This window comes from Rhamphochromis longiceps, linkage group LG7 (assembly GCF_057381845.1).
Source record: "Rhamphochromis longiceps isolate RC_006_pf linkage group LG7, R_longiceps_female_GT1.1, whole genome shotgun sequence".
In the NCBI taxonomy this organism is placed as follows: domain Eukaryota; kingdom Metazoa; phylum Chordata; class Actinopteri; order Cichliformes; family Cichlidae; genus Rhamphochromis; species Rhamphochromis longiceps.
The window spans coordinates 13,690,922-13,718,067 of NC_140563.1; the positions used below are offsets into that span (position 1 = coordinate 13,690,922).

At 39.3% G+C, this 27,146-nt stretch overlaps 3 protein-coding genes across 6 annotated transcripts; 2 read left to right on the top strand and 1 right to left on the bottom strand.

Annotated features, from left to right (window-relative positions):
* Positions 1–3: 3 nt before the first annotated feature.
* On the top strand, positions 4–3,797 carry hacd3 (3-hydroxyacyl-CoA dehydratase 3). 2 transcript variants are annotated; one of them, XM_085412286.1, is made up of 11 exons: positions 6–213; positions 980–1,022; positions 1,120–1,193; positions 1,331–1,495; positions 1,627–1,672; positions 1,775–1,885; positions 1,976–2,103; positions 2,206–2,318; positions 2,612–2,718; positions 2,817–2,948; positions 3,050–3,797. In XM_085412286.1, exons 1-11 carry the CDS (start codon positions 136–138, stop codon positions 3,124–3,126), a joined length of 1,074 nt encoding a protein of 357 aa, XP_085268412.1. In that variant the 5' UTR covers positions 6–135; the 3' UTR covers positions 3,127–3,797. The 2 variants fall into 2 exon arrangements, with proteins under 2 accessions (XP_085268413.1, XP_085268412.1); XM_085412287.1 differs by lacking the exon at positions 1,775–1,885 and having other exon boundaries at positions 4–213.
* On the bottom strand, positions 3,554–10,417 carry ints14 (integrator complex subunit 14). Of its 2 annotated transcripts, none has more exons than XM_085412285.1 (12): positions 10,241–10,417; positions 9,675–9,993; positions 9,460–9,567; positions 9,149–9,304; positions 8,046–8,164; positions 7,800–7,942; positions 7,099–7,191; positions 6,425–6,569; positions 6,181–6,314; positions 5,692–5,810; positions 4,320–4,385; positions 3,554–4,222 (listed from the first exon to the last, which is right to left on the bottom strand). In XM_085412285.1, the coding sequence occupies exons 2-12, from the start codon at positions 9,894–9,896 to the stop codon at positions 3,989–3,991; spliced, it is 1,539 nt and encodes a 512-aa protein (XP_085268411.1). In that variant the 5' UTR covers positions 9,897–9,993; positions 10,241–10,417; the 3' UTR covers positions 3,554–3,988. The 2 variants fall into 2 exon arrangements, with proteins under 2 accessions (XP_085268411.1, XP_085268410.1); XM_085412284.1 differs by having other exon boundaries at positions 10,237–10,417.
* A 2,558-nt stretch (positions 10,418–12,975) lies between these two features.
* On the top strand, positions 12,976–27,144 carry slc24a1 (solute carrier family 24 member 1). Of its 2 annotated transcripts, XM_085412282.1 has the most exons (10): positions 12,976–14,338; positions 18,489–19,670; positions 20,434–20,493; positions 20,727–20,835; positions 23,724–23,798; positions 24,822–24,910; positions 25,093–25,350; positions 25,440–25,529; positions 26,176–26,342; positions 26,461–27,144. In XM_085412282.1, the coding sequence occupies exons 2-10, from the start codon at positions 18,558–18,560 to the stop codon at positions 26,708–26,710; spliced, it is 2,211 nt and encodes a 736-aa protein (XP_085268408.1). In that variant the 5' UTR covers positions 12,976–14,338; positions 18,489–18,557; the 3' UTR covers positions 26,711–27,144. The 2 variants fall into 2 exon arrangements, with proteins under 2 accessions (XP_085268408.1, XP_085268409.1); XM_085412283.1 differs by having other exon boundaries at positions 12,976–19,670; positions 20,727–20,829.
* Positions 27,145–27,146: the final 2 nt, after the last annotated feature.

Consider the following 27,146-nt stretch of genomic DNA (forward strand, 5'->3'; position numbering starts at 1 on the left):
CTGATCAGTGGAGAGCGCGCACGTTCGAAGAATATTCTGGGTAATTGCTAAAGTCCTTCCAGGGCAGCTAGCATGAAGCGTGGAGCGTTCATTCATTGTTTGCCCGATTAAAAAAAACTGATCAAAAACGCAATAATGGCACTCACACCTCTTGTTTATTGGGCTCAACGCCATGAAGACATTTACCTGCGAGTTGAGCTGACAGATGTTCAGGTGAGAGTACCTCCTGCAGTTGCTTGTCACGGGCAAAACGCTTTAGCATGGTTCTGACTTTTTTTTTTTCTTTTTTTTTTTAAGCCTTGTGTTTGAGCCTCTGATGGTAAATGGGAAGCAATGCAAATACAGACGAAAGGTTCCTGTAAACGTTATCCTGCTGGATAGCTGTACTATTTGCATACTGTATGAGAACTGAGATCTCTTATCTGATAACTGATCCATACAAAGCTCTCTGTTGAGGTCCTTCGTTCATTATGTAGTACGTCTAAAGCCACACAACCTGTTCGAACCTGTTTTTAAAACCTGTTGATTTTAAGAATATTCGTGTTAACAGTTAATCACATGGGTGAAAAGTCCTAAAAATACCCGTTGGAACTACTCGGAAGGCGGGGTGGGTGGGGGTGGTAGCATTGTTCACGCGGCGCTCGTGGGGTTATGTGTGAGGGACAGGTGTTGTTACACCTGTAGATATCACATCATCCCATACTACATGCTACAGGAGGGCTTCTCAGCACTCGTTTTCTTCTTCTTTTTATAGCACTTAACTCTATTTCTGATCATGTAACAGAAGATTCAGGTTAGAGACTTTTTAACCACTTATTTTACCTGGTAATTAAATATCCTATGTGTTTTGCAATATAGTTTGTCACGGTAATATGTAACATAAGATTAATATCTTTGTTTCGGGTTTCTGTTAACAGGAAGTAAAAAAATTCTTGATCTAGCGAGGAAGTATGCTTATCCTTTGCCTGTGTTTTTGCAGAATATTGACGTCCACGTGGATGAAAATGTCCTTCACTTTTCAGGTGACATGGATTCACGGATTTCATTTGCATTTGGTGATTAAAGACATATTTTTAAAAATATTTTTGTGGCATTTCATTTGTGATATCCTGTTTGTAGCCCAGGGGCATGGTGCAAAAGGACAAAATGAGTACAAGTTCAGCTTGGACTTCCTCTTACCAGTAAAGCCACAGGTATGCTGAGTAATTCTATAATTTATCTTGTGGGATCAGAAATATATCTATAGACAGAATAACTTTAAGATTGCTCTTAAATCTTTTCCTTTCCTTTCTTTGGTTTTCCTGTTTGTGCTCATTGCGTGAACCTGTAGGTCAGCTACAAGTCCACACAGCGGCAGGTGAACATTACAGTGCACAAAATACAGCGAGGTTGGTGGGAAAGGCTGACTCTCCGGGAGCGTAAACCTGTCTTCCTGGCACCGGACTTTGATCGCTGGCTGGACGAGTCAGACGCTGAGATGGAAATCAGAGAAAAGGTAAGAGTACAACTTGGCATTTGACAATTGTTACTAGATGACACTCGCAGATAAAGATTAAAAAATGTCAGTATGACTAAAATAATTGATTAAAGACTGTACTATTTTCATTTTTTAAATACTTTTAAAAGGAGGAGAAAAAGAACAGGCTGAAGGCTTCAAGACAAAAAGAAGAAGGTGGGTGCAGATAATATATTGCACTTGAACATTCTGTTTTATCAGATGGCTTTGAAGGGAAAACTGCTGATACAATTTTCCAATTTCTTTGAAATATTTCAGGGTTCGTCAGCCTGAAAACTGTGTTCTTGATTGTGTACAACCTGGTCCAGTTTCTTGGTTTTTCATGGATCTTTATCAACATGACAGTGCGCCTGTTTATCATTGGCATAGGTGTGAAAATATATTACACAGGAGAAGCTGAAAGTGTCACTTACTTCACAGAAAACTGGTTAAAACATGTCCGTTCAAAACTCTTTTCAGATTCCCTCTATGACACATTTCACACAATTTCGGATGTGATGTTCTTCTGCCAGATCCTGGCATTAGTAGAGGTCCTGAATGCTGCTTTTGGTGTAGTCAAGACAGGTGTTATACCAACTCTTATACAGGTATGGGATGGGTTTTTTTTTTTTTTTTTTTTTTTTGCCTGAGTTCAAGTTTCCTAAAGTTACAGATTGAGCACCAATACACATCTTTTGTTTGTGCACTAGGTGGTCGGAAGGAATTTTATCCTCTTCATCATTTTTGGTAGTCTGGAGGAAATGCACCACAAGCCAGTTGTGTTCTTTGTTTTCTATCTGTGGAGTGCTATTGAGATTTTTAGGCAAGTATGCATTTTCCTACTGTCTACAGTAAACAGTCATCTAGTGATATATAGTACAGCTTTAGCCAGTTGTATTTAAAACTAAAATTGGATAAGATTTAGAGCTTTGCAAATGTTTGGAACAGTTACAGTTTTTTGTTAGATTTTATTCACATTTCAGCCTTGAAACAGGCAAGTAGCAGTTGCATCTGAGCTATAATTTTATAAGAATGTGTAACTGTGGATGCAACTTTGTAATTTTATTTGGAGCATGACTTTTTTTTTCCTTAACCAACATGCTCATCCTTTTTCAGGTATCCCTTTTACATGCTGGGCTGTTTCAATACAGAGTGGAAAACCCTCACTTGGCTGCGGTATACTGTCTGGATGCCACTGTATCCACTAGGTGTTTTAGCTGAAGGTAGGCTTTTTTTTTTTTAAACAAAATTTGATATAAAAAACATGCAAACATGTTTATAGACTCTATTATATATACTCTTATCTCTCAATCCCACGTAGCTCTTGCAGTGATCCAGTCCATCCCCATCTTTGATGAATCTAACCTCTTCAGCATTCCTCTGACTAAAGTGATTGGCACCTCTGTCAGCTTCTCTTACTTCCTGTACATTTATCTTGTTCTTATGTTTTTGGGTAAGTCCCCACATGAACTGTCTCTCACATGACACATATATTCTAACTTAACCACTGCTGCTCTGATATTAATCTTGGTTCCCCCTCCCCCCCCACAAAAGGACTTTTTATCAACTTTAGCCACCTTTACAAGCAGAGGAAGAGGCGCTTCCGGACCAAAAAGAGGAAAGCAAATTGAGACTCAACACCAACAGCATTCCTTGAACACCTTTGCTGCCTGCTTATTCCTCGACCTTTGTTTTTAATAATCATCATCCTTATGTCAAATTTATTATCAACTCAATTTTTGACAGCCTGTCCATATAAAAACTAAAATGACTTCCTTTATGGCTATTATTAACACAATAGATGTGCAATGAGTACAGAAATACTGCATCGAGCAAACTTATTGGTGACCAAGTTTGCACACACATACCGGTACATTTCCATAGCACCTGTGTGATAGTGCCCCCCCCCCCCCCCCCCCCGCTCTTAGTCTTGTTTTTCTCCCACGCAGCGCTATTTTGAGAAGCACTGATAAGAAAACCCTGTTATCATTTCATATTCAGTCACTGCCATATGTATAAAGAAAACAAGTCATCATTCCACATGATAAGCTCTTGGTTATAATTTCACAATTCCAAGCCATTCCACAAAGCTCAGGGACAAATAACCAGACTGCTTAAAAAAAAAAAAAGTGTCCATTGTGCTCAACAACAACCTTCAAGGAGCAATGTTAAATTGTAACAGGTTTTTTCTGGCTGCTTTTTTATTATTTGCACTTGAATTACGAATGCCAACATTAATAGCTGTTTACTCTGTTCTGTAAATGTGGCAGTTATTTGACAATGAATAAAAACCTAATTTTAATGTGGTTATTGTGTCAAAAGATTCCTACAAAGGAACATTTATAAAAACAAAACAACACTGAATCCCAAAGATGACTTCGTAAAATAATCCCGTGAACGTCTTTACAGGGTGTATGCAACACTGCAGCACATTGGTCCACGCAGGCGGAGCCTATGATATTTTGAGTTCATTCATACAAATTCGGATGCGGCTCAACTTGAGAAATCCGTGTGCATGGGAACAATGTTGTGATCAAAAGCAGCATACTGGGAGTCACCAGTGCTGGCCAATTTAAGCTGCTGTGCAGCGTGGGAGAGCTGGAAAGCAGCATCAGGATGTGCCGAGTCTGGCAGCATGGTGCACTCTCTCTCCAGCAGATCGGCAACTCCCTTCAGGAGCTCCCAGAAACCAAAAGCCAAAGCAGCCTTACGTAGACGGTTCAGCTCCTGTCAGAATCAAAATGAAAATATAACATTTCATTTTTGGAAAAAAACAAACATAGCTTTAAAAATTATAGTTTAGAGCCACTCCAGCTAATCTTACCTTATAGAAGGTCTGAGTTTTATCTGGCAGTTTCCTGGCATTCCTCAGGATCTTCTGGACATCAGTCTGTACAATGACAGCATAAAAAACGAGTCAATGAATCAAAAGGCCCCTTAAATGTTTTGACCAATGAAATGTTTTTATATTAGTTTTAGTGATTACGGCTTGAAAACCTGAAATCCAGTATCTCAATTAGTAGAATATTTATTAGTTGATCTGTATTGGAAATTGTTGGTTCACCGTTTTGTTAAGTACAGAGTTAACAGCCATCTACAAGATGATTTTAGAGTACTCTATGCGCAGATCTTCTGATAAGCTTCAGTGAGATGCAGATTTCCCTTTTTCAGCAGGAGTAAGCACACATTGCTAAATCTATGAGCAAATGGTTTGCTGACAATGTTATTACTGTGCATGACTATAGCCAACTAATCTGATCTAAATGCCAAAGAGAATCTGTGAGATAATGTCAGGAAGATGAGAAACACAGACAAGCTGCACTATCGGCCATCTATCTATCAAAGCAACCTGGGCTTCAGTGCAGATCATCTCCATGCCACGCCGCCTTGATAAATAATAAAAGCACTCAAACTAAGTGCTGAGTGTTTACATGAACTTTACAGTAGGTGGACATTTCTTTATTGTCAATCTTTTTTTGATTAAACTTAGGAAGCATTTTAATAATCTGAGACACTGGATTTCCGTTTTTAAATGAGCTATAAACCACAAGCCTCAAGATTTATATCAAATAGTAAATATTTCGTCATATTTTTAGGAAATATTTCACTTCGTGTGTAATGATTATTGAATAAACTACAAAAACGAAAAGCCTTTTGATGACATTTTCCTTTGTTTTTTTAAGATTCACTAATATAAGATTACATAGTTGGTCATGTAAAGATTACTCTGAACGACAGACTTGGACTGACCTGAAGAATCAATATTTGTTTGATGGCGACAATATTGACAAAATCAAATACCAGAAATTCCTGGAGTAATTATTAATCACAGGAACAAGAATTTCAATAAATATTAACCAAGCTCTGCTGAAGAGAGTTCAAACAAAGTAGAGACTTGCTGAGCCCACTGTAGAGGCAGTGAACAGAGCAGCCTCTGAGAAGCCAAGTAACTCATTAGTCAATTGCAAGAAATTAATCTGAAGCTATTTTGACAATTTCGCAAATAAGCCTTTTTTTCTTCTTCTTACACAGAAATGTCAGAAATTAATCGCTTTCTGGGGTTTTTTAAAAACAGAAAGCAGTTCATTAAAAGAATATAATTAGATAAATTTATCACTGACAGAAATGTATGAAATGTTTGTCTTTTCTCCAAACTTTCAAGAGAAAAATACTCTCACGCAGTAATTTTACTTCACCTGTAGTCCACTGGCCTTAATCCACACGGTCACATTCTGGGCATAGCTACGTTTCACCTGTGGTTGTACAGGAAATGGACTTTTACTGTCATCCTCTCCGTAGGGATTATCAGCCGCTTCTGTGACATGAGAAAGGTCACGGGACAACATAGTGAGGTCAGTCAATACACTGCATCATGAGACACGTGAGAAACCCAGGTGAAGTATTAACTACTTGATCGTGTCCACAGTCTGTTGTTCTTTAGGAATACTTGTGCATGGGTCATTGTGTCACATGTTAAATAAAAAACAGAGTTTCAGAATATCCCTAAAATGGTTTCCGGATTAATTTAAGCCACTGGGGGGAAAAAGAAAAAAAAATTTAAAGACAGTGCACTTAGAAACCCCATATAATCTTTTGTAAACACAGAACTCTTCATATTTGCTCATTTGACCCTCATCTGCAATGAAACTTGGCATGGTGGAGAGATTAAAAAAACAAAAAGTCACCTGAGATTGGTCCCAAATGTGATATCTTGCCCAGCCAGGGCAGAGGCTCCGGACCGGGATCAAAAAGAGACATCATCAAGTTTGATTTCTTCTTGCTGTCTGCCTGGGAGTACAACATGCCGTACCACTCCGGCCTGAGGGGCAAAAAAGCAAACTACATATACAATTTGTTTGCATAATATAGCAGTCTTTATGGTGCAGGTTAATATAAAAGAGTTTATATAACAGCTCTGCTGCATCTCACCCCAGCTGGACCAGCGCCACCATGCCTTCAACCTTCAGACTTCCATGTAAAAGTACACAAAAATTGGGACTTTTGCCTGCCATCTGACTGGCAGAAGGTTCCTCCTCAAGCTCATCTGTGGTTCCCGTACCAACTTCATCCACATCTAAAACCAAGTACACATAATAAACTAAATCATAAATATTTGCTATTCTTTATTAATCAGAAAAAAATACTTGTTTTCATTTCTGCTGTTAGACTGTGTTAGACAATTTTACTTACGTTTTTCTCATCTCTTCTATTAATGTTAGTTTTAATCTTTTACATTACAGAATGAGAGCAATTTTTTAAAGAAGTACTGAAATAAATTAGTGTGCATGACAAATAAAGGAAGCTCGAACCTCAAGGGATTTCCCAGCAGCTTTGCTCTTCCTTCCTATTTTGTTGGTTTCTTATAGTCAGAGGCATTTCCTGATTCGTTCGTTATCAACCTTATTTACTAAAATTGATTTGTTCTGCAACAGCAAACTCTAAAGTTCTTTTTTCTTTCTTTCTTAAGTGAGTTAACATAAAGCTGCTTGAACATTTGGGTGTTTACATCTAAATACGAGGAGATGTGCACAAGCTGCAAAGCTAATATGTCACCAATCCGCATTTCTCTATAACTGGAACATAGCAAAAGTATTAAAACCAACCTTTGTTTACAGCAATAGGTAATACCAAGTGTCTGGATATGACAGGAGGACTTGCAATGTCAGCAATTTCAATGAAACCCACAATCTCCAAATCTGAAAGGCATACAAGAGAAAGATTTGTTTAAAAAAAATGAAGAATTTAAAGAGGATACGAAACACTAAACATATAAAGGCCAGTTTACATCGTGGAGGTCTGCTCTCAAAAACTGACATAGATGTAACACTGTCTGTGAAAGAAGTGCTTAAAGTTTACTTAAATAAGAACAGTGTAGAGGACAGACTGTTTGAATCACCAGACCGACAGAATGAAGTCAGAAACTGATTTTTCCTCCTCTAACCAGCTGTACTGTGCGGCACAATCAGCTCATGCAATCAGCTAAGTTTCTTAGCCCAGCACAAAAATGATCCCCTTAAACGGATTTTCAGTTTTAGTGTCTTTATTTTCCTTAGAGTTATTGATTCTCTCACTAGTTAGCTAACGTAAAATAATGTAAGTCTACTAGCTGCCACCAGCCAACCACATGTTGTCATGGTCCGTACTGACAGAATAAAACTTCAGCACTTATTTCTTAAATCCTGCTTCACAGTTACATCTATGTCAGTTTTTTAAAGTAGGGTTCCATGATGTAAATTAGCTTTTATGCATGTAATGTTTCATGACCTCCTTAAATTAAACTAATCATAAAATCTGAAGCCAGTACCTGTACTAACAGTCCGGGGCATAGGCTCCACCTCTTCATCCATCACGACAGGCTCAGGTCGAGGGAAGACCTGAACATCTGAGGATAGATTCCCACAGTGCAAAACCGCGTGGAAGGGAGAGTATACAAGATCGATCAGCTTCCTGGGGACATGCAGATATAGAATATGACCAAAGATGCCCTTACTAAACATATGAAAGAGGTTAAAATGTTTTTTGTGAATAATCTAAACAGTTACAGTAGTACCCAAACATGGTCTGTACACTCTTCATGCAAAGCGGTCCCTCCATAGTAAAGATTTGCCCATCCCCTCCACTAAGGCAAAGTAATTCCTCCAGGTTGTCCATGGCATCAGTCATCTGTAACTGAAATTACACAAGACAGTGGGTCTAATTTTTCAAAGCTGGGCTATTTAGCTAGATTAAGTTAAACTTTTACATATTTGCAATTTAATGGCAATTTCCACATTCTCAATTAGACTGATCATGCTTCCTGAAAGGTACTGACAGATGGAATAAATATAGATCTAGGGCTGAGACTGTGGTATGGGGAAGACTGGTGGTTGCTCCTGGGCCTCGCAGATTCCCATGTATGAAAATGAGAACTAAGAACCTGAGTGAAGGAAGTAGCCATACAATAGTCATATGACAGGGAGTGAATGAGGTGTGGTCCCCCTCCTAAAAAAAATCTCCATGAGAAACTTCCCGGGCACTTGGGATACAATAGCACAAAAACTTTAACTGATAAGTGCTGTGAGGTTATCTATAGCAAATTTTTGTCTGTCGATTCTGAAATGCTGACAGAGAAATCATCTTAAACCTTTAATCAAAGGTCACCTCATCTACAAATTTCATGACGATAAACATTTCACTCACATGTACTGTACCAGTGTACCTGCACATGTGATGTGACAATAAAAGTGATTTGATGAATACCTGATATTTAATAACATGCAGGGTTTTCCCCGACTCAAAGTTGGTAACTATTTATAACCATGATTAGTGTGCATATAGTCAACACAAAAAGACTGTGCTATTTCACTTATACTTATAAGTTTATACATTTTATGTTATTTTTTTGCTATTTGAAAAATAAAATGTATTCAAATTTATTTTTTAAATAACAGCTTTGTGAAGTGACAGCCTCTTTGTTGGAAGCCAAAATGTTTTATGTGCTGGAAAACTATAGTTTGAGTCTGTGAAGGTAGAAAGCAACTGTCATACTGCTGTCATCCTAAAATGTTCACAGAAATGTGTGATTTACAGGTGTCTAACACAGGCAATATGACCCTGAATTGTGTTTTTGATAGCTGCTTCTGGTATCATGTGACTGTAAGGATGGCTCAATACCTCCTCTGCATTGGCAATACACATGATGAACAGTTTGGTAGGAAAAGGGAAAGGAAGAGGAAATTTCTTGTCATCCCCACGTTGTTTCAGTGTTTGGAGGGAGTGGCGTAAAGACCCCTTCCCAATACCAAGGGATCCATCAGTAACCAGCACCACCTACAGGACATATGGAAGAAGTACATAAACATAACTCAGTATATGAACATATGGTTCAGATCACTGCAGGAAAGCTATTCGACCAATAATAAGCAATAAATAAATCCAATAAATACAGAGGTGTGGCGATACTGAATAAAGTGTTAGCCAAATACCTGACAGGGGCAGGCACTACCCCACTCCTGCTGTACTACATTACTAACTCCATTTAGAGCTGCTTCAACACAGGTTTTGTCATAGTCTTCCAGGTTGCTCAGAGCCTCCTGTGCAGGAAAAAAAACATACGGTAATCCCAAAATCAGACCGCTTTTCAAGGAAACAAAATATACTTTGACTTTTCAGACAGATATGTCACATGAGCACACTTTACCTGCAATGCATTGTAGTCTCTGGTGAAAGGTACCAGGAGTTCCCACAGGGAAGAAAAGGCCATCAGCGACGTGAACTCCAAGCGGTAGTTTGAGGCCATGTGTTCAAACAACATATTGAGTCCGTGGACAGCCAGGTTCTTCCTCTGAAACTCTTCGATGCCATCCAATGACACTGGTCGTGTCATGGACAGAGACACGTCCATTAACACCACAGTAGGCATGCTCACCGCTTACAGATCCCAAATATGAAAACAGAAGTCCGCTGCAATGCTCCCACTGACGGTTTCCACTGCGTTGTCGTCGCTGAGGCGTATTTAGCTAGAACAACCAAATACACAGGCGCCGTCAGTAAAGATAAAGAAGAAGGGACATATGGTAACATCCGAACTGTTAGCTAATGTTGGCTAGTTTTTCGGCTAATTTACATTAGCATTATGTAACGCTACGGCAAACGAATGAAATGTTCCAGCTGCCATTTAACCAAAATTACATTATAACTATCCAAAACCTAAGATACAAAGTAAAGAAGCGGTATCAGGAAAAAAAATTACTAAAACCTACGCGCCTTTCAGTTTTTACGCTAACTAAACAATGGTTATGGTGTACTGTGCACCAGCACTTCCGTCCGGGCTGACATTAGTGTACACATCAGCGGATAGTTCCCGGGAGATAAAAAAACAAAACAAAACCCATAACAACAACAATAATAGTAATAATAATGATAATGATGATAATAATAATGATCTGGCTGCAGACATAACTTTTTATCATCTAGAGATGATAAAAAGTCTTTGTGCAAAACAAGTCTTTTGGCGACTTGTTTTGCACAAAAGACGGGCCGATAAGCAACGCCCACTTTAAAGCCCTGACCAGTAAAGATTTGGTGGACGCGTTTCAAGGTATCTACCCACATTTTCAAAATACATTTTCACAGTTTAAATATTTTTAAATGTATTTTAGGCTTTCTGGAATCTGCTTTGATGATTAGTTTAAGATGAGACGCTACACATAATCCTATTAGTCGGACCTAAAGTAGGTTATAATGTTTACGGTGAAGACTTTTCCAGCGTCATATCCTATAACTTGAACATTCCTTAGATGTCTGCCACTATGATTAAAAATTATAATATTTGTTTTGATTATCTGAATAGAACAGAACCTCTGAAAATATCCTTATCTGGTGCTGTATTTGAGTTGTAATTGCAAAACAGTTCCTAAACTTTTTGAAGAACCTTTTTTTTAGGTTTTGAAGTGGAAGTGGGAAGTTGGGACTTTTTTTGATTGATTTTTCAAAAATGAATTGTACAAGAGGAAAACGACTGCGGCTGAAAAAGCTTCTTTTTTTTTCCTCTTTGGGACTCTCCTCTGTTCCCTCTGTCAGCTGACTGTCAGTGCCAGACCAGGTTTGCCTCAGAACGGAGAGGATTTCAGGGGGAAATTAACAAAGATACTTGAGGTGGAATCTCTCACTGCAAAGCATGATTATGATCCCCAAGATCAGACGCATGTGGTAGATGATGTGGAAACAACCTCAGATTCCAACATACCCACCACTACTGAGTCTCTATTACTGCAAGTCACAAAAGGGTTTATCTCTGCAGCCTCTAAGCTTCCAAAAGAAATATCTACAGCAGCTCCAGCTCCTCCTGCACCGACCATCCTTCATGCTCATTATCCTCTAGATATCTTTTGGCTGGGTGATCCTTCACCTCATTGGGATCATTTACATGTTTGTGCTGCTGGCGATCTTGTGTGATAAATTCTTTGTTCCTGCTCTCAGGGTAATCAGGGACAAGTTAGCCATCTCCTATGATGTGGTAGGAGCCACCTTCATGGCTGCTGGAATATCCACCCCAAAGCTTTTGGGTTTCTTAATAGGAGTCTTCATCACCCATGACAACTTTTGGCACAGTTGCGGGCTCAGCAGTTTTCAGTGTTTCTTTTGTGAATGGATTGTGTGCTTTGTTTTCTCAGCAAGTTCTCCACCTGTCCTGGTGGCCTCTATTAAGAAATATGTCATTCTACATATTTGACCTCATCGTACTGATCATCTTCTTCCTGGACAATGTCATAATGTGGTGGGAGAGCATGATGCTGGTGGCTTGTTAAACTCTCTATGTCATTTTCATGAAGTTTAACGTGCATATAGAGCACAAACTCAAGACCAAACTCCACAAACACAAGAGCATTTTTAAAGCTATTGCTGCAGAGGAACCTGACAAGGTAAGCTCTCCTTTTCAGAGGTCTTATGTTGAATCAGACAAGAATTGAATCTACTGTTTGGTATTTATGTAATTTTCAAGAGCCTAAAATCTGTATTATCTTGTTTAAAACCCATTAATTTAATGATTTCAACCGTGCCCACAACAATCCTTAACTGACAATATCATCATAAATGTAGTTTCACACATAAACCTAATTTATTGGTCACTGTTAACTGGTTTGTAATGACTGCTTTGATTTAAAAAACCATTTAACCCCAGATGGTATCTACACCAGTGATGTGTTACAATTTTAGTGTATGATTGGGAACAAAACTACAGAGTGTAGTTCATTCAGATGTGTCTGTAAGTATGTTTTGCATCTATTTAAAGAATTAAAAGAATTAACACAAGGATAACATGAATACCAGGCGTTCACAGAAACATATTAAAAAGTTACCAGTTAGACAAATACAGTGGGGCAAAAAAGTATTTAGTCAGCCACCGCTTGTGCAAGTTCCCCCACCTAAAATGATGACAGAGGTCAGTAATTTGCACCAGAGGTACACTTCAACTGTGAGAGACAGAATGTGAAAAAAAAAATCCATGAATCCACATGGTAGGATTTGTAAAGAATTTATTCGTAAATCAGGGTGGAAAATAAGTATTTGGTCAATAACAAAAATACAACTCAATACTTTGTAACATAACCTTTGTTGGCAATAACAGAGGTCAAACGTTTACTATAGGTCTTTACCAGGTTTGCACACACAGTAGCTGGTATTTTGGCCCATTCCTCCATGCAGATCTTCTCGAGAGCAGTGATGTTTTGGGGCTGTCGCCAAGCAACACGGACTTTCAACTCCCGCCACAGATTTTCTATGGGGTTGAGGTCTGGAGACTGGCTAGGCCACTCCAGGACTTTCAAATGCTTCTTACGGAGCCACTCCTTTGTTGCCCGGGCGGTGTGTTTTGGATCATTGTCATGTTGGAAGACCCAGCCTCGTTTCATCTTCAAAGTTCTCACTGATGGAAGGAGGTTTTGGCTCAAAATCTCACCATACATGGCCCCATTCATTCTGTCCTTAACACGGATCAGTCGTCCTGTCCCCTTGGCAGAAAAACAGCCCCATAGCATGATGTTTCCACCCCCATGCTTCACAGTAGGTATGGTGTTCTTGGGATGCAACTCAGTATTCTTCTTCCTCCAAACACGACGAGTTGAGTTTATACCAAAAAGTTCTACTTTGGTTTCATCTGACCACATGACATTCTCCCAATCCTCTGCTGTATCATCCATGTGCTCTCTGGCAAACTTCAGACGGGCCTGGACATGCACTGGCTTCAGCAGCGGAACACGTCTGGCACTGCGGGATTTGATTCCCTGCCGTTGTAGTGTGTTACTGATGGTGACCTTTGTTACTTTGGTCCCAGCTCTCTGCAGGTCATTCACCAGGTCCCCCCGTGTGGTTCTGGGATCTTTGCTCACCGTTCTCATGATCATTTTGACCCCACGGGATGAGATCTTGCGTGGAGCCCCAGATCGAGGGAGATTATCAGTGGTCTTGTATGTCTTCCATTTTCTGATGATTGCTCCCACAGTTGATTTTTTCACACCAAGCTGCTTGCCTATTGTAGATTCACTCTTCCCAGTCTGGTGCAGGTCTACAATACTTTTCCTGGTGTCCTTCGAAAGCTCTTTGGTCTTGGCCATGGCGGAGTTTGGAGTCTGACTGTTTGAGGCTGTGGACAGGTGTCTTTTATACAGATGATGAGTTCAAACAGGTGCCATTCATACAGGTAACGCGTGGGGGACAGAAAAGCTTCTTACAGAAGGCGTTACAGGTCTGTGAGAGCCAGATTTTCCTTGTTTGAGGTGACCAAATACTTATTTTCCACCCTAATTTACGAATAAATTCTTTACAAATCCTATCATGTGAATTCATGGATTTTTTTTTTCACATTCTGTCTCTCACAGTTGAAGTGTACCTCTGGTGCAAATTACTGACCTCTGTCATCATTTTAAGTGGGGGAACTTGCACAATCGGTGGCTGACTAAATACTTTTTTGCCCCACTGTATGTAGTTGCAACTATGTCAAAAATTGAAATGATACTGTCTGTAAAGTTGCAGCATTGTATAGTCTGTAGCATAAGATGATTAAAAACACGAGGAGAAGGATCAGTCAGTTGATAAGAAGATTGTCTCAAACAGTGGTCTAGTTGTTATTAAAAAAGACAGAAATCATGGTACATATTAGGTACTGTTGCCAGTCATGATTAATGAACTGCTTCCTAGGAGAATCTACCTGAAGGAAATGATGACAACAAAGCCAGAGCTGATGAAAACAGAGTGGAGGAGGATCAAGATGAAAAAACAGAGGAGCCATTGTCTTTACAGTGGCCTGACTCAGGGTGGGAGCAAGCCATCTACCTGCTTAGGCTGCCCGATGTTCGCAAAAAGGTGATAATCAGATTCTTCTTTTTGATTTATTGTTATTTTTATTATTCTTACAGATACTGTAAGTAATCTAGGTGTTTTCCTGGATAGTTCATTTAAGCTGGATAAACAGGTTTCCTCTGTGGTTAAATCTGGCTTTTGTGCCAATTGTGCCAAATTTCCAAGGTCAAACGTTTAATACCGTACAAAGATCTTGAAAAACGTATACATGCCTTTGCGACCTCCAGATTAGATTAATATAACTCTCTCTACTCTGGACTCCAACTCGCTCACCTCCAACGATTAGAGCTTGTTCAGAATGCTGCGGCTCGTCTCCTAACCGGAACTAGAAAGTTTGCCTCCATTACTCCAGTGCTCTCTGATTTACATTGGCTGCCTATTAAATTGCGTATTGATTTTAAAGTTCTGCTGCTTACTTTTAAATGCCTAAACAACCTTTCACCTGACTATCTCACCGACCTCCTCAGTCTCTATACTCCCAGCCGTTCTTTTTGATCATCTGGTCAGTTACTTCTGGCCCAGCCTAGGCACCGTTTGAAGACTAGGGATGATCGTGCCTTTGCCTCTGTAGCACCAAACATCTGGAATAGTCTTCCTGCTACCGTTCGTGCCTCTGACTCCATTCAATCCTTTAAAGCATGCTTGAAAACTTACCAATTCAACCTGGCTTTTCCGACTCTCACCGCTCATTAATTGCTGTATCGTTACTCATTTCTTTGGATTATCCTGAATTCTCCCTATCTCTACTTACTAATGAGTTACAGTGTGTGACCATAGAAATGTTTTATTCATTGGACAAAACTATGCAGTTATCAAGCATATAGACAGCCGTGTAAATAAAAAAAACTAAATAATCAGACATCCGCTCGGAAAATGTATAAATAGTCTTTTCTGAAAAAAAACCCCCAGTGATGGTGTGACTGTGACGTCAGGGGCCCTATATTACGCCCAACAAAATACAAAGGCCTTCTATCCTGCGCACTGACATCCTGTTTGTAAGCCCAAGTAGGCTTGTTGAAAGGGTTCATATACATTTCATAAAGTCAGTGACTTTAAAGAAACTAGAGAACAAAGGCTTGATGCATTAAAGATGATTTCCTGAGAAAAATAACCACAAACCTGAAATTTCAAAAAAAGAACATTGAAAGCCAATGCAGTGTCCCCCTGACACTAATTAAAATTGTGAGGGTGTTATAAAAAAGATCTTGATCTGTTTATTATTTACAATTTACACAAGTTGGGTTACGATAGTTGAGTCTATTTTAAAGGAGCAACAGAATAGCTGTTTTGGTCAGTGTAACTATTGTTTATGTGTATTATTGTGTATGTTTCACATAGATTCATATAGAGTATATAGATTGTGCCCACTTGTCTGTACTGAATATTGTTATGTGATGTGTATGTTGTAACCTCTGCTGGTGTCTAGGCCATGTCTCTCTTGGAAAAGAGATTAAAATCTCAATTAGCATTTTACCCGGGTAAATAAAAGACTAAGACACAAATCATATAAATCACAGGAACACATGGGACTACACAGTTATTCTGAAAAAGGGTTTCTTTTAAATCCTTAGTGTTTAGGCATAAGCAATAGCTTCACATTGTTAGTTACAGAAACACAGATAATAAATAGTTTAAGAAAACTAAAAAACAGAAGCAAATAATCACAAAAACTGATCAGTACATAAGAAGCTTTTCACCTATGATGTTGATTTTACACCCATTAGTATGTTTTCCAGTTAGTTTAAATTTTGTGATGCATCTCTAACAGTATGTAAAATATTTATGGTTTTATGTTCTAATTAACCTTGTTGTGCATCAGGGGTAGGCAACTCCTGGCCTCGAGTGCTGGAGTCCTGCAGGTTTTAGATATCACCCTTGGTCAACACACCTGAATCAAATGATTAGTTCATTACCAGGCCTCTGGAGAATGTCAAGACATGTTGAGGAGGTAATTTAACAATTTGAATTAGCTGTGTTGGATCAAGGACACATCTAAAACCTGCAGGACACCGGCCCTCGAGGCCTGGAGTTGCCTACCCCTGTTGGCAGGTACACAATCATACACCCCACAATAAACTATTTACCAAATTTCAGCACACATTTTAAAATTAAACCAAAAACCAAAGTTTACTTTTACAAGAACATCTTTCCAAATACATATTTATTTGATCCAAGTGATACCTCCTCTTTTGCTGCAAGATAGATAGCAAGCATATAGTGCATATATGGTTAGAGTGGGACGTAAACAAAGGCTTCAGGTGCATTATATTATCAACCCACGATTAGGAAGCAGGTATGGGAGGAGTCAGTGCTAAAGCTGCGTTCACTCATGGAAATGCATTCACCTACACTAGGGGAGCATTAATCACACATACACGTGACATCACTGATCAAGTCACCACTGAAAGCTGCAAACAGTCTGAGTCTAATGGTTGGCTAGTTTTCAGAATATGGCATTCGCCCTTGCAACAGTGTTTTAAGATGCACTACTATTTCATATTCCTATGCTGGAAACACCGGAACAGCAATCCATCAAGGAACGCGTCACTTTATCAGTTATGCACATTGATATGGTACTTATATGTTTTAATATGAAGTTTAAAGGTAGACATACCAGTATAATACGTTTCACTATGTCATCAAAGTTTTTTTCTCTAAACACTGTGGTGTCAAAATACCATTAGACAAAACAAACACTTATTTTGCATTAAACTGAATATTACTAAGGTATACTCACAAGTGAGAGTGCGGTAACGCACATAATCCTCTTAGAAGACTTCAGGTATTAGGTATTATGCTGATCCATTGTGAAGAGTTGTTCTGTGTCCTACATACATAACACTGGCCACTGCAACAGTTTGTTTGTGCCACAATAGCTGACAGTGGAAACCTGTGTTTGGATATGCTTGCACTTATGATTTTGCAAGATGTTATTCTCTGGTAAGTCTGAACCTTTTTGTTCTCTTTGGATAAAGCAATTAGATTGGCTCCTTGCTTTAAATTTTGCATCACAACTCTAGTCTTTCATGTTGTGCAGAAACCAGCATTATGCAAAGAAAGTAACTGTAACACTTTATAAATGGATCTATGAATACAGTGGGGAAAATAATAATTTGATGATCTGCTGAATTTGTTTGTTTTCTCGTTTTCAAAGAAATAAACAGTCTCTGATATTTATGGTTGTTTTTTTTTCAATGGAGAGACACACAATATCAACAAAAACTCCAGAAAAAAATGACATAGAACAAATTAGCCACTCTTTAGTTGCCTTGTATGTTTTGGATCATTGTCATGCTGGAAGACCCATCCACAACCTCTCTTCAGTGCTCTAGCTGAGGCAAGGACATTTTTGTCCAAGATTTTGTGGTACGCAGCCCCGTCCTTTTGTCCCTCAATGAGAGGATCTCTCCTGTACCCAAAACATAATGTTTCCACCACCGTGTTTCCACCAAGGTGAGTCGAGTTGAGGCCAAAGAGCTTGATGTTTATTTCATCTGACCACAGCAATTTATCCCAAGCCTTCTTTAAATTGTTTAGATCTTTACTGGCAAACTTCACATGAGCCTATACATGTGGCTTCCTTATTAGAGTTACTTTGAAGCTCCTCACAGAGGGTGATTGAGGGTCATTTTCTGTGTCTTACATTTCCTAATAGTCACATCAAGTGTTGTCACCTTCCCACCAAGCTTTTTGCTGATGGTCTTGTAGCCCGTCCCTGCCTTGTGCAGGTCTGTAATCTTGCTCCTGACATTCTTTGACAGCACTTTACTCTTTAGCCTGTGGGAATGCAGAGGTTGGAATGGAAGAAACTGATTATGTGGACGATTGTGCTTCATGCACATAACTATTTAAGAACAGAAGTATCAAATCTTTATTTCGCTCAGTGACATGCAAATGACTTTATAACCTTTATATAATGTGTTTTGTTTGATATTCTGTCTCTCTTTGTTAAACTAAAACTACCATAAAAAAACAGATTTAATTTTGTTGTAAGTGAGCAAACAAATAATTGTTTTCCCCATGATAATACTGTGACACATAATAATGGATACATTTTAGTTATGAATAGTCCAAATGCCTTGAAATACATGTATACTATTAATATCTTTTCCAAATGCAATTTTATCCCTGTTTTTCCTTTACTGTACTATAGACTGAGTATTCCATGGATTTGAAGATGTGAAATGAGTCACATCACTGGAGTTTTGAATTCTGCCACCCCATGGTCTTCTGGGGAGAGAACTGGACTCCACCAAATTTTATTTATGCACCTTATTTCAACCTAGCCAAAAGCAACACCTGCTGCTGGAGAAAAATGTATTGTACCAGAAGGAAGCGACTGCAGCTGAGCCGAGTTCTTTTTCTCCTCTCTGGGGTTTTCCTCTGTACCCTCTACCAGCTGACCATCAGCACTAGACTGTACGAGCCTTTGGCAATGCCTCAAATTGCACAGGATAGTGGGGAAGGTTCAGCAGAGGGGGTTGAGGAGATTGCAGATCTGGGAAAGGCTCTAACTACAGCATATGATTTAGAGCAAACTGAGCAAAGAAACACAACGTATGATGTCCATAATGCAACTACAACTTCAGTATCCACAACATCTACCACTACTGAATCGCCATTATTGCCAACAACAAATCGGACTCTTGTGCATTGCATCTATGTGGCACCTGAACTTCCGGAAACACCCACGCCAGCTCCTCCTACAACTACCGTCCCACCAGCCTTTCCGGGTGAAGCGCCACATATGAAGGGTGATTACCCAGAGGACATTTTTTCAATCGAAGATCGCAGACGTGGCTGGGTGACCCTTCACATTATTGGGATGATGTACATGTTTGTGTCACTTGCAATTGTGTGTGATGAGTTTTTTGTTCCTGCTCTCGGGGTAATCACAAACAAGTTGGCAATCTCTGATGATGTGGCTGGAGCCACCTTCATGGCCGCCGGAGGTTCTGCCCCTGAGCTTTTTACCTCTTTGATAGGAGTCTTCATTGCCCACAGCAACGTGGGTATTGGCACAATTGTGGGCTCAGCAGTTTTCAATATTTTGTTTGTGATTGGAATGTGTGCTTTGTTTTCTCGGGAGATTCTCCATCTGACCTGGTGGCCTCTATTCAGAGATGTGTCATTCTACATACTTGGCCTCATCTTTCTAATTATCTTCTTCCTGGATAATGTCATAATGTGGTGGGAGAGCATGATGCTGGTGGCTTGTTACACTGTCTATGTCATTTTCATGAAGTTTAATGTGCAAATAGAGCGTGCATTCAAGACCCAACTCCACAAACACAAGAGCATTGTCAAAGTTATTGCTGTAGAGGAACCTGACAAGGTAAGATCTCCTATTAAAGAATTCATCAAAGCTCTTATCCTCAGTCAGACAACTAATAAGTCTGTTGTCTGACATCTATATTGAAAAGTTTTCTCCATTTTCACCCAAACCCATAAACTACTGGTAACAGAAAACAACCTAATGAAACTTTTGAAGAGCTAGGCATACTAGCTAGGTATTAATGCATTCCTGCTGGAGAGACATAAATCAGCAGATTTTAAGATATTTAACTAGTAGAGGTTTTTGTAGGGATTATTATTAGCAACTAGAAAGCAGTTTCGTCACATGATATATACGTAGCTTTTTATAAAAACAAAAACACCCCAAAGCTAATCAGCTGCAGCAAATGAATGCTTTCCAGAGTTATAGCTCCTTTAGCATCCATGTATAGCGTGTCCAAACCTAAACAGTGTGACTGAGGCTTAACTTACACCAAGTAAAGGGTTTAAGGGTTTGTTCATACTCAGGGTTTTTGAGGGTGGGACTCCCAAAAAGAGAACATTTTATTCCTTGTTGAAAATGCTATTTCATATCATTTAGAATCATTAATAATTATTTTATGGGGATAATGGATACAATAAAAATACTGTCATCCTCTGCATTTAAAAAAAAAAAATCTGACATCATCAAGTCAGGCAGCGTGTGCAATGAGTGAACTAGTAATGCATTAAATTATAGCACTAATATAAAATCTACCAGAATGAACTTTGTTTTATCTCTGCCGCTGAATGATCATCACTGAACAAAACATTGTTGCACACAGACTAATGGAAACGGTGAGGATAATGCCCCTCCTGCTCCAGAGGACAAGAATCGTTTAAAGGTAAAAATCAATTCACCAACCAATAAACTGCAAGAAGAAAGTCACAAAAAAATTCTTTATACCCTTCAGACTCACAGTCTTATTTTGTAAATAATTAAGACAAGTGCTAGCTCCCTGCACTAGTTAAGAAAAAAAAAAAACAGCCACTATATCCACTATTGCATGTTTAACAGTGATGGGCTATTATCTGTACAGTGACTAGTTATCATGACCTCAGCCGTCTCTTTCCCCAGTTGAAGCCATCCCTTCAGCGAGGGGGGAGTTCTGCTTCTTTACACAACAGCACAATGAGAAACACCATCTTCCAACTCATGATTCATACATTAGACCCTATAGGTAATGGTGAGTACTATTTGATAGTTGTGAATACTGTTTGATGACTGATAACTGTGTACCAAGTGCTTTTATAATAGCTGTCTGAGTACTATGTCCTTCTCATTCTAAAATGGATTAGCAAAGTGTCCCACATGAAGGCAGCACTAAGTCCAGATTGATACTAAGCAGATAAATACCTACCTCAGTCTGTAGAGGGATCCATTTAGAGGCCTGTAGGAGAACAGGAAGAATATCACCAGGGTATAGCTGCAATACACTCTAGAAAAAGTCAGTTAGTGCATGATGACCAGTGTTGGGTAAGTCACTTTAAATTAGTAACTTAGTTACATTACTAGTTACTTCTATCAAAAGTAACTCAGTTACTTCAAGTTAATCGTTACTTTCAAAGTAACTAGTTACTAGGGAAAGTAACTTTGGTTTTACTCAGAATTCTCTTGTTAATGTGTTGCTTCCATAACTGGATACCCAGCAAGATTGCCAGTCTTCTAGCTTGCTTACTTGCCACAAGTGCACTGTGCCACCTACCAATAGAAAGGAAAAAATGATGTGCATATTTCCACGAGAGAAATCCCACACCTGGAGAAATCCCACACCGTTGACCGCCGCCACGATTCTAGCCTACGTCACAGCGTCATGTGCGCTTTTTACATCCAACACAAAAACTGCAGTCGTGGTGCTTTCGATTGTACGCAGAACTCAGAAATTCGGCCTTCCGAATAGGAAGATGTAGGTAACACCAGACTGCAGATGAGCTGCATACAGGGCTGGACTGGTTCATCAAGAGTTGGGAGTTCGCCTTGTAATCGGAAGGTTGCCGGTTCGAGCCCCAGCTTGGTCAGTCTCGGTCGTTGTGTCCTTGGGCAAGACACTTCACCCGTTGCCTACTGGTGGTGGTCAGAGGGCCCGGTGGCGCCAGTGTCCGGCAGCCTCACCTCTGTCAGTGCGCCCCAGGGTGGCTGTGGCTACAACGTAGCTTGACATCACCAGTGTGTGAATGTGTGTGTGAATGGGTGGATGAATGGGTGGATGACTGGTTGTGTAAAGCGCTTTGGGGTCCTTAGGGACTATACAAATACAGGCCATTTACCATTTAAACTCCATCTAAACTTGGTTTATTTCTGACCCAGATGGACTGCAGGTTATAACTTCTTACCTGAAGTTCAGTTCACCTGACACTCGGACCGGCGGCCGCCTCGGTTCTCTGCTCCTCCTTTCCCTCATCCACCTGCTGGCTTCCACCACTTGCTAATGTTACTGAATCTGTGGAAGCTGCGATAGCCACCACACGAAGTAACGAATAACAACCCTATCTAAATCCCAGTAACGATTAATGCGTTCCTGATTTTGGCATAATAACTAGTTACCGTGCTCGTTACCACAATAATACCGTAGTTACTGTAACGTGTTACTTAATAACGTTAGTCCCTACACTGATGATGACGGGGTTTTCTTTCCCTTAAATTAGTTAAAATGCAATGATTTAGAAGATGTAAGCTGGGTTGACAGTGTGATGATGGGCTGACCTATCCAGATTTGACATTTGAGAAAATGGTTACAAAGATTATCTATGTTATACGTTTGAGCTGAAAATTCCCTTTAGCCATGAATGCTTTGTAATCTGAAAGCGGAAAGGTACTATAGATGTGCAAGGGTCTGTACGAGCTAGCAACTAGCTATGAAATGAAGATATATTTAGAATAAAAATAGTCCACAACACAACACCTTCTTCCTGTTTTTACTGTTGTTATTCCCACCCCAGACACATCTGGCCAATAAGCAGGCTGAATATTCTCACGCTCGATCTGATATTGCTTAGTGGTCTTCAACTAGGAGTCTTCAACTCCTAGTGTGAATGTGATCCGACAGTGATTCAAGCCATGGCTTGAATCACTGTCGGATCACATTCACACTATAAACAAACTTCAAGGAGTTCATTTGCACCAAGACCACCTCCTCTAAAGGCTCTTGGTGTGGTTACTGTGTTCACATCTGCACAAACATACTGCATGAAGGGGGGAAATGAACCAGAGTTTGATTTAAATGGGCTAAACACAGCAGGCATGAAAACACCCTGAGATCCATCCAAGAAACATCAGTGACAGAAGTAATTCTGTCAAGCAATAATTTTTAGTCAATCAAACCTTTTCTCATGTCTGGGGAGCACTATCAATAGAAATACTCTACTCTGTTATTATGTACCTTGGGATGAGTGTATTTAGTCCAAAATATGAGAAGTTGAAAAAACTGACTGCTGACGCTGTCTTTCTGTGGTTTTTGCTGTACTACTGGTAATATTAATAATTATTTTAGCCTCATTGTGAGGAATGGCTGTGTGGTGGACGCAGATGAACAGTCCAGTCTTTGTTTATCCCCCCTTTTCATCATAGCAATTTATTAGTGTGCCGTATTTGCAATCAAACTAAGGCAAGAAGTTTAGTATAAAGCAAAAGAAAAACAAGTAACCTCAACTTAAACACTGATTATCCAAAAAGTAAAATAAACTATTAAGATAGCAATTCTGTAGTACATCCATTGTGGCCTACTCACCATTATGACCTAACATGCAATGCTTCTGGAAAGTAGCTGACCATATAGTCAGTAGCTCCTCCCACTCCAGGAAATGACAATTAAATATCAGTTAAATACTAAATTAACTTATAGTAGTTCTCAATCTAAAGTGCAGTCTGATGAAAAGATGAGCAATAAGTTAATCAAATACAAATCTTAACCACCAACATTTTCAATCAGGCTCTCTTTAGGGTTTCATGACTACCGTAATATAGCAGCAATATACACATAATGAATCTAAATTAAAAGCACTTTGTACTGTGTTTAGGGCCCTCCGTGTGACGTCTGTGATTCTAATTTTATTTTGCCACTTTGTGTGTTTGTAGGGAAATTTAAGGAGAAAGCTGAAACTCTGAACAGCGTGGCAAGAAAGAAATCAGACGCCAAAGACAAAAGTGAAGGTAACATTGAAGGATGTGAGCGTCATTCACTGACTAGAGACTGACACCTGCTTAGTATCATTATCAATAGCTGGTCTGCAAAGCATTAAAATGACATGCGCAAAATGACTTAAAAAAAAATAAAATAGGTTTTTTGTTCAACATCAGTAGATGTCGCTATATGCCAACTATCATAATAAAACAACTGTTTCCCCATTGTAGTAATATTTTAGCTTATACCTTGGAAACAGTTAGTACACACTAGTTAAAAAAATATATATATATATACTGTATGACGGTGGCGTGACTTTTACACAAAGGCAAGCAGAGATTCCCCAGCCTCCAGAATACACAAACAAACATATTATTCCACTTTTTAACAGTTTAACTAGTTAAACTGGAACAGATTAAAACATACCATTTTTGCTGTCTGTCTGCACTTTACATGGATGTCTTCAGCTTTTGGCACTCTTTCCTGACTGAAGAATTTTAAAATATTATTACTTTTATAACTGAATATCTACTATATTACCAAATATTACTTGCTAACAAACTGAGAATGACAGGAGGTGGAGGAATTTGCCAAATAACATTTTAGCAAAAAAGTAATAAAACAACATGGTCAGAGTAGCCCTCTCCACCGTCATCACAGCTTTCCTTGTGAATGTAAGGAAGTATTAACAATGTTTTTAACATTTCTCTGCATCACACGTTGGCCAAGGTGGTTAGCAAGACGAAACTCATCTGTTAGGATGCTAAATCACTGAAGCTTGTTTACTTGTTAATGCTAGCTTTATGTTTTTTTTTTATTTGACATATTTGACATGTCAAATTGCATGTACAAACCAAGTGCATATAACTATGCAGAGAACTCAAGGAATGTATAGGTATATAGCTAAGAAGACAGTGAGTGAATTCAGCTAATGCATTGACTGCAGTTCTTCCTGTAATCAGTCCTGAAGTCTTAAATGAAATTAAAATCTTCCAGATAACTGCATAAGGGCCCGCAGTTATTAAGCAAACTCTTTGGGATTCCTTTCACAGATGGTGGGGAAAAAACTGAGCAGAGCAAAGAGTCAGAACCAACCCCAGCTGCAGAAGAAGAAAAGAAGGAGCAGCCAGAGGACAAGAAGGTACTCTCCAACCATGTCCTGGTGGCTTTCAAAAAGCCCAGAAGTCAGTCTTTGATTCCTGTCTATGTAAGAGTCAATGCACAGATCAATGATACAACTTGTGGGCACCTGCTTCCTTAGGATGGTTTGACTTTTGTTTCTTTTTATCATATGTTTTAATTGCGGTATCTTTCCTACTTCAGGAAGATGTACCAGCAAAAGATGATGGGTCAGGAGAGTCAGACGACTCTGAGAGCGACGAAGAGGACAGCGATGATGAAAGTGACGAGTCCAGTGAAGATGAGGATGATGATGAGGATAAAGACGAAGAAGAAGATGAAAAAGACGATGAACCTCTGTCTTTAGAATGGCCCGATACACGTCGAAAGCAAGCAACCTACCTCTTCCTGTTGCCCATAGTTTTCCCTCTGTGGCTTACCGTCCCAGATGTTCGCAACCCGGTGAGAGATACCATAATATTTCTGATATCAGCTGTGGTAATTTAAATCATGCTGCATTTTGCTTTTCCATAACTCACTTTGTCCTATAGAAATCCAGAAAATTCTTTGTTGCCACCTTCCTGGGCTCTATTCTATGGATTGCTATCTTCTCGTACCTCATGGTGTGGTGGGCCCATCAGGTCAGTTACTTTAGATACAAATACTCTGCTTTGTTTCCTGTTGATGTGCATTGACACACAGTATCACTTAACTCATTCACTGCCAGCCATTTTCAAATCAGGTAACTCCCCACTGCCAGGGTTTTTGAGCATTTTTACTCATTTTTGAAGAGCCACAGAAAACTGTGTGTTATGATCATATAAACGCTGAACCTACCAAAATGAAGAACAGACTCTCTTCTTTCATCCAAAAAATAAAGCTTGTTTCTACCATTTTCCATTCTTTAGTAATCAGCTGTAGAAGAGAGGTGGGTTCCACCAAAAATGCCTGTTTTGACCAAAAAAAGGGAGAAAACGAGCTTTTTGTGAAAAATACATTTCAAGCAGAACACTAATATTTCTTGCTTTGTGACACCTCTAACATATAAAATAGTTTTTCACTTCTATAAAACAGAAATAACACTGAGAAAGGTTATGTTTTATCAAAACAATTTATTTACAAATATATGAAAAAATAAAATTCACTGACAAGCTGCCCGAGGTTGTATTCTAGCCCCTCCCATTGAAAAACGTAATTGACGTCTATAGACGTCAATGGCAGTGAATGAGTTAAAAGATCTGTGTAAACTAAAAGCTGAGCACCTAAAAATCTTGTTCATCTTCCTAGGTGGGTGAGACTATTGGCATCTCAGAGGAAATTATGGGCCTGACTATGCTGGCTGCGGGGACCTCCATCCCTGACCTCATTACCAGTGTGATTGTGGCTCGTAAAGGCCTGGGAGACATGGCTGTGTCTAGCTCTGTGGGCAGTAACATCTTTGACATCACTGTGGGGTGAGCCTCTATAGCTGGATCGTCATCAATTTCGTTTTTAAAGCTGCTTAACACAAACTTTAATAATTCCTTTCTCTCCCTTTTCTTTATGTTTTTTCACTATCATTTTATTTAAAAGTCTCCCAGTCCCTTGGCTCCTGTACTCAGCCATCCATAGTTTTGGTCCAGTGGCTGTCAGCAGCAATGGGCTCTTTTGTGCCATTGTGCTGCTCTTCCTCATGCTCCTCTTTGTCATCATCTCCATTGCTTCCTGTAACTGGAAGATGAATAAGGTGCTGGGTTTCACCATGTTCCTCCTCTACTTTATCTTCTTGGTGCTCAGTGTTATGTTGGAAGATCGTATCATCATCTGCCCAGTTTCCATCTAATTCTTTCTGCTGAACTGTTAACCTTTTTGGGAAAGGATCTCACGAGCATAGACCTGGATATCTATAGGAAACATTCAGAAAGCTACGTGCTCTGCATTGTTACCAGTGAAGTGTCTGGTATGTCAGCAGCAATAAAGCGTTTTCTAGAACCCGATACTCACTTATAGAAATGATGGCAGCTTTTAAATTGATTTTCATAGTACACGGGGAGATGCATGACTACTGTCTAATACAGTGTAGATTTTGCGGTGTAAGACCTAACAGAGATGTTAATGGGTTTTTTATGCACTGTCTATGAAATGCAAGTAAAAGTGTTAGTTTGTGGACACATTTTGAAAAATGTAGGCTACTAAATGTGTATTTTGTATCATCGTAAGTAAATGATTTTGTAAGAATCATGATAGGGACCCTGAGCTTGCTTGAACTTTTTTTTCAA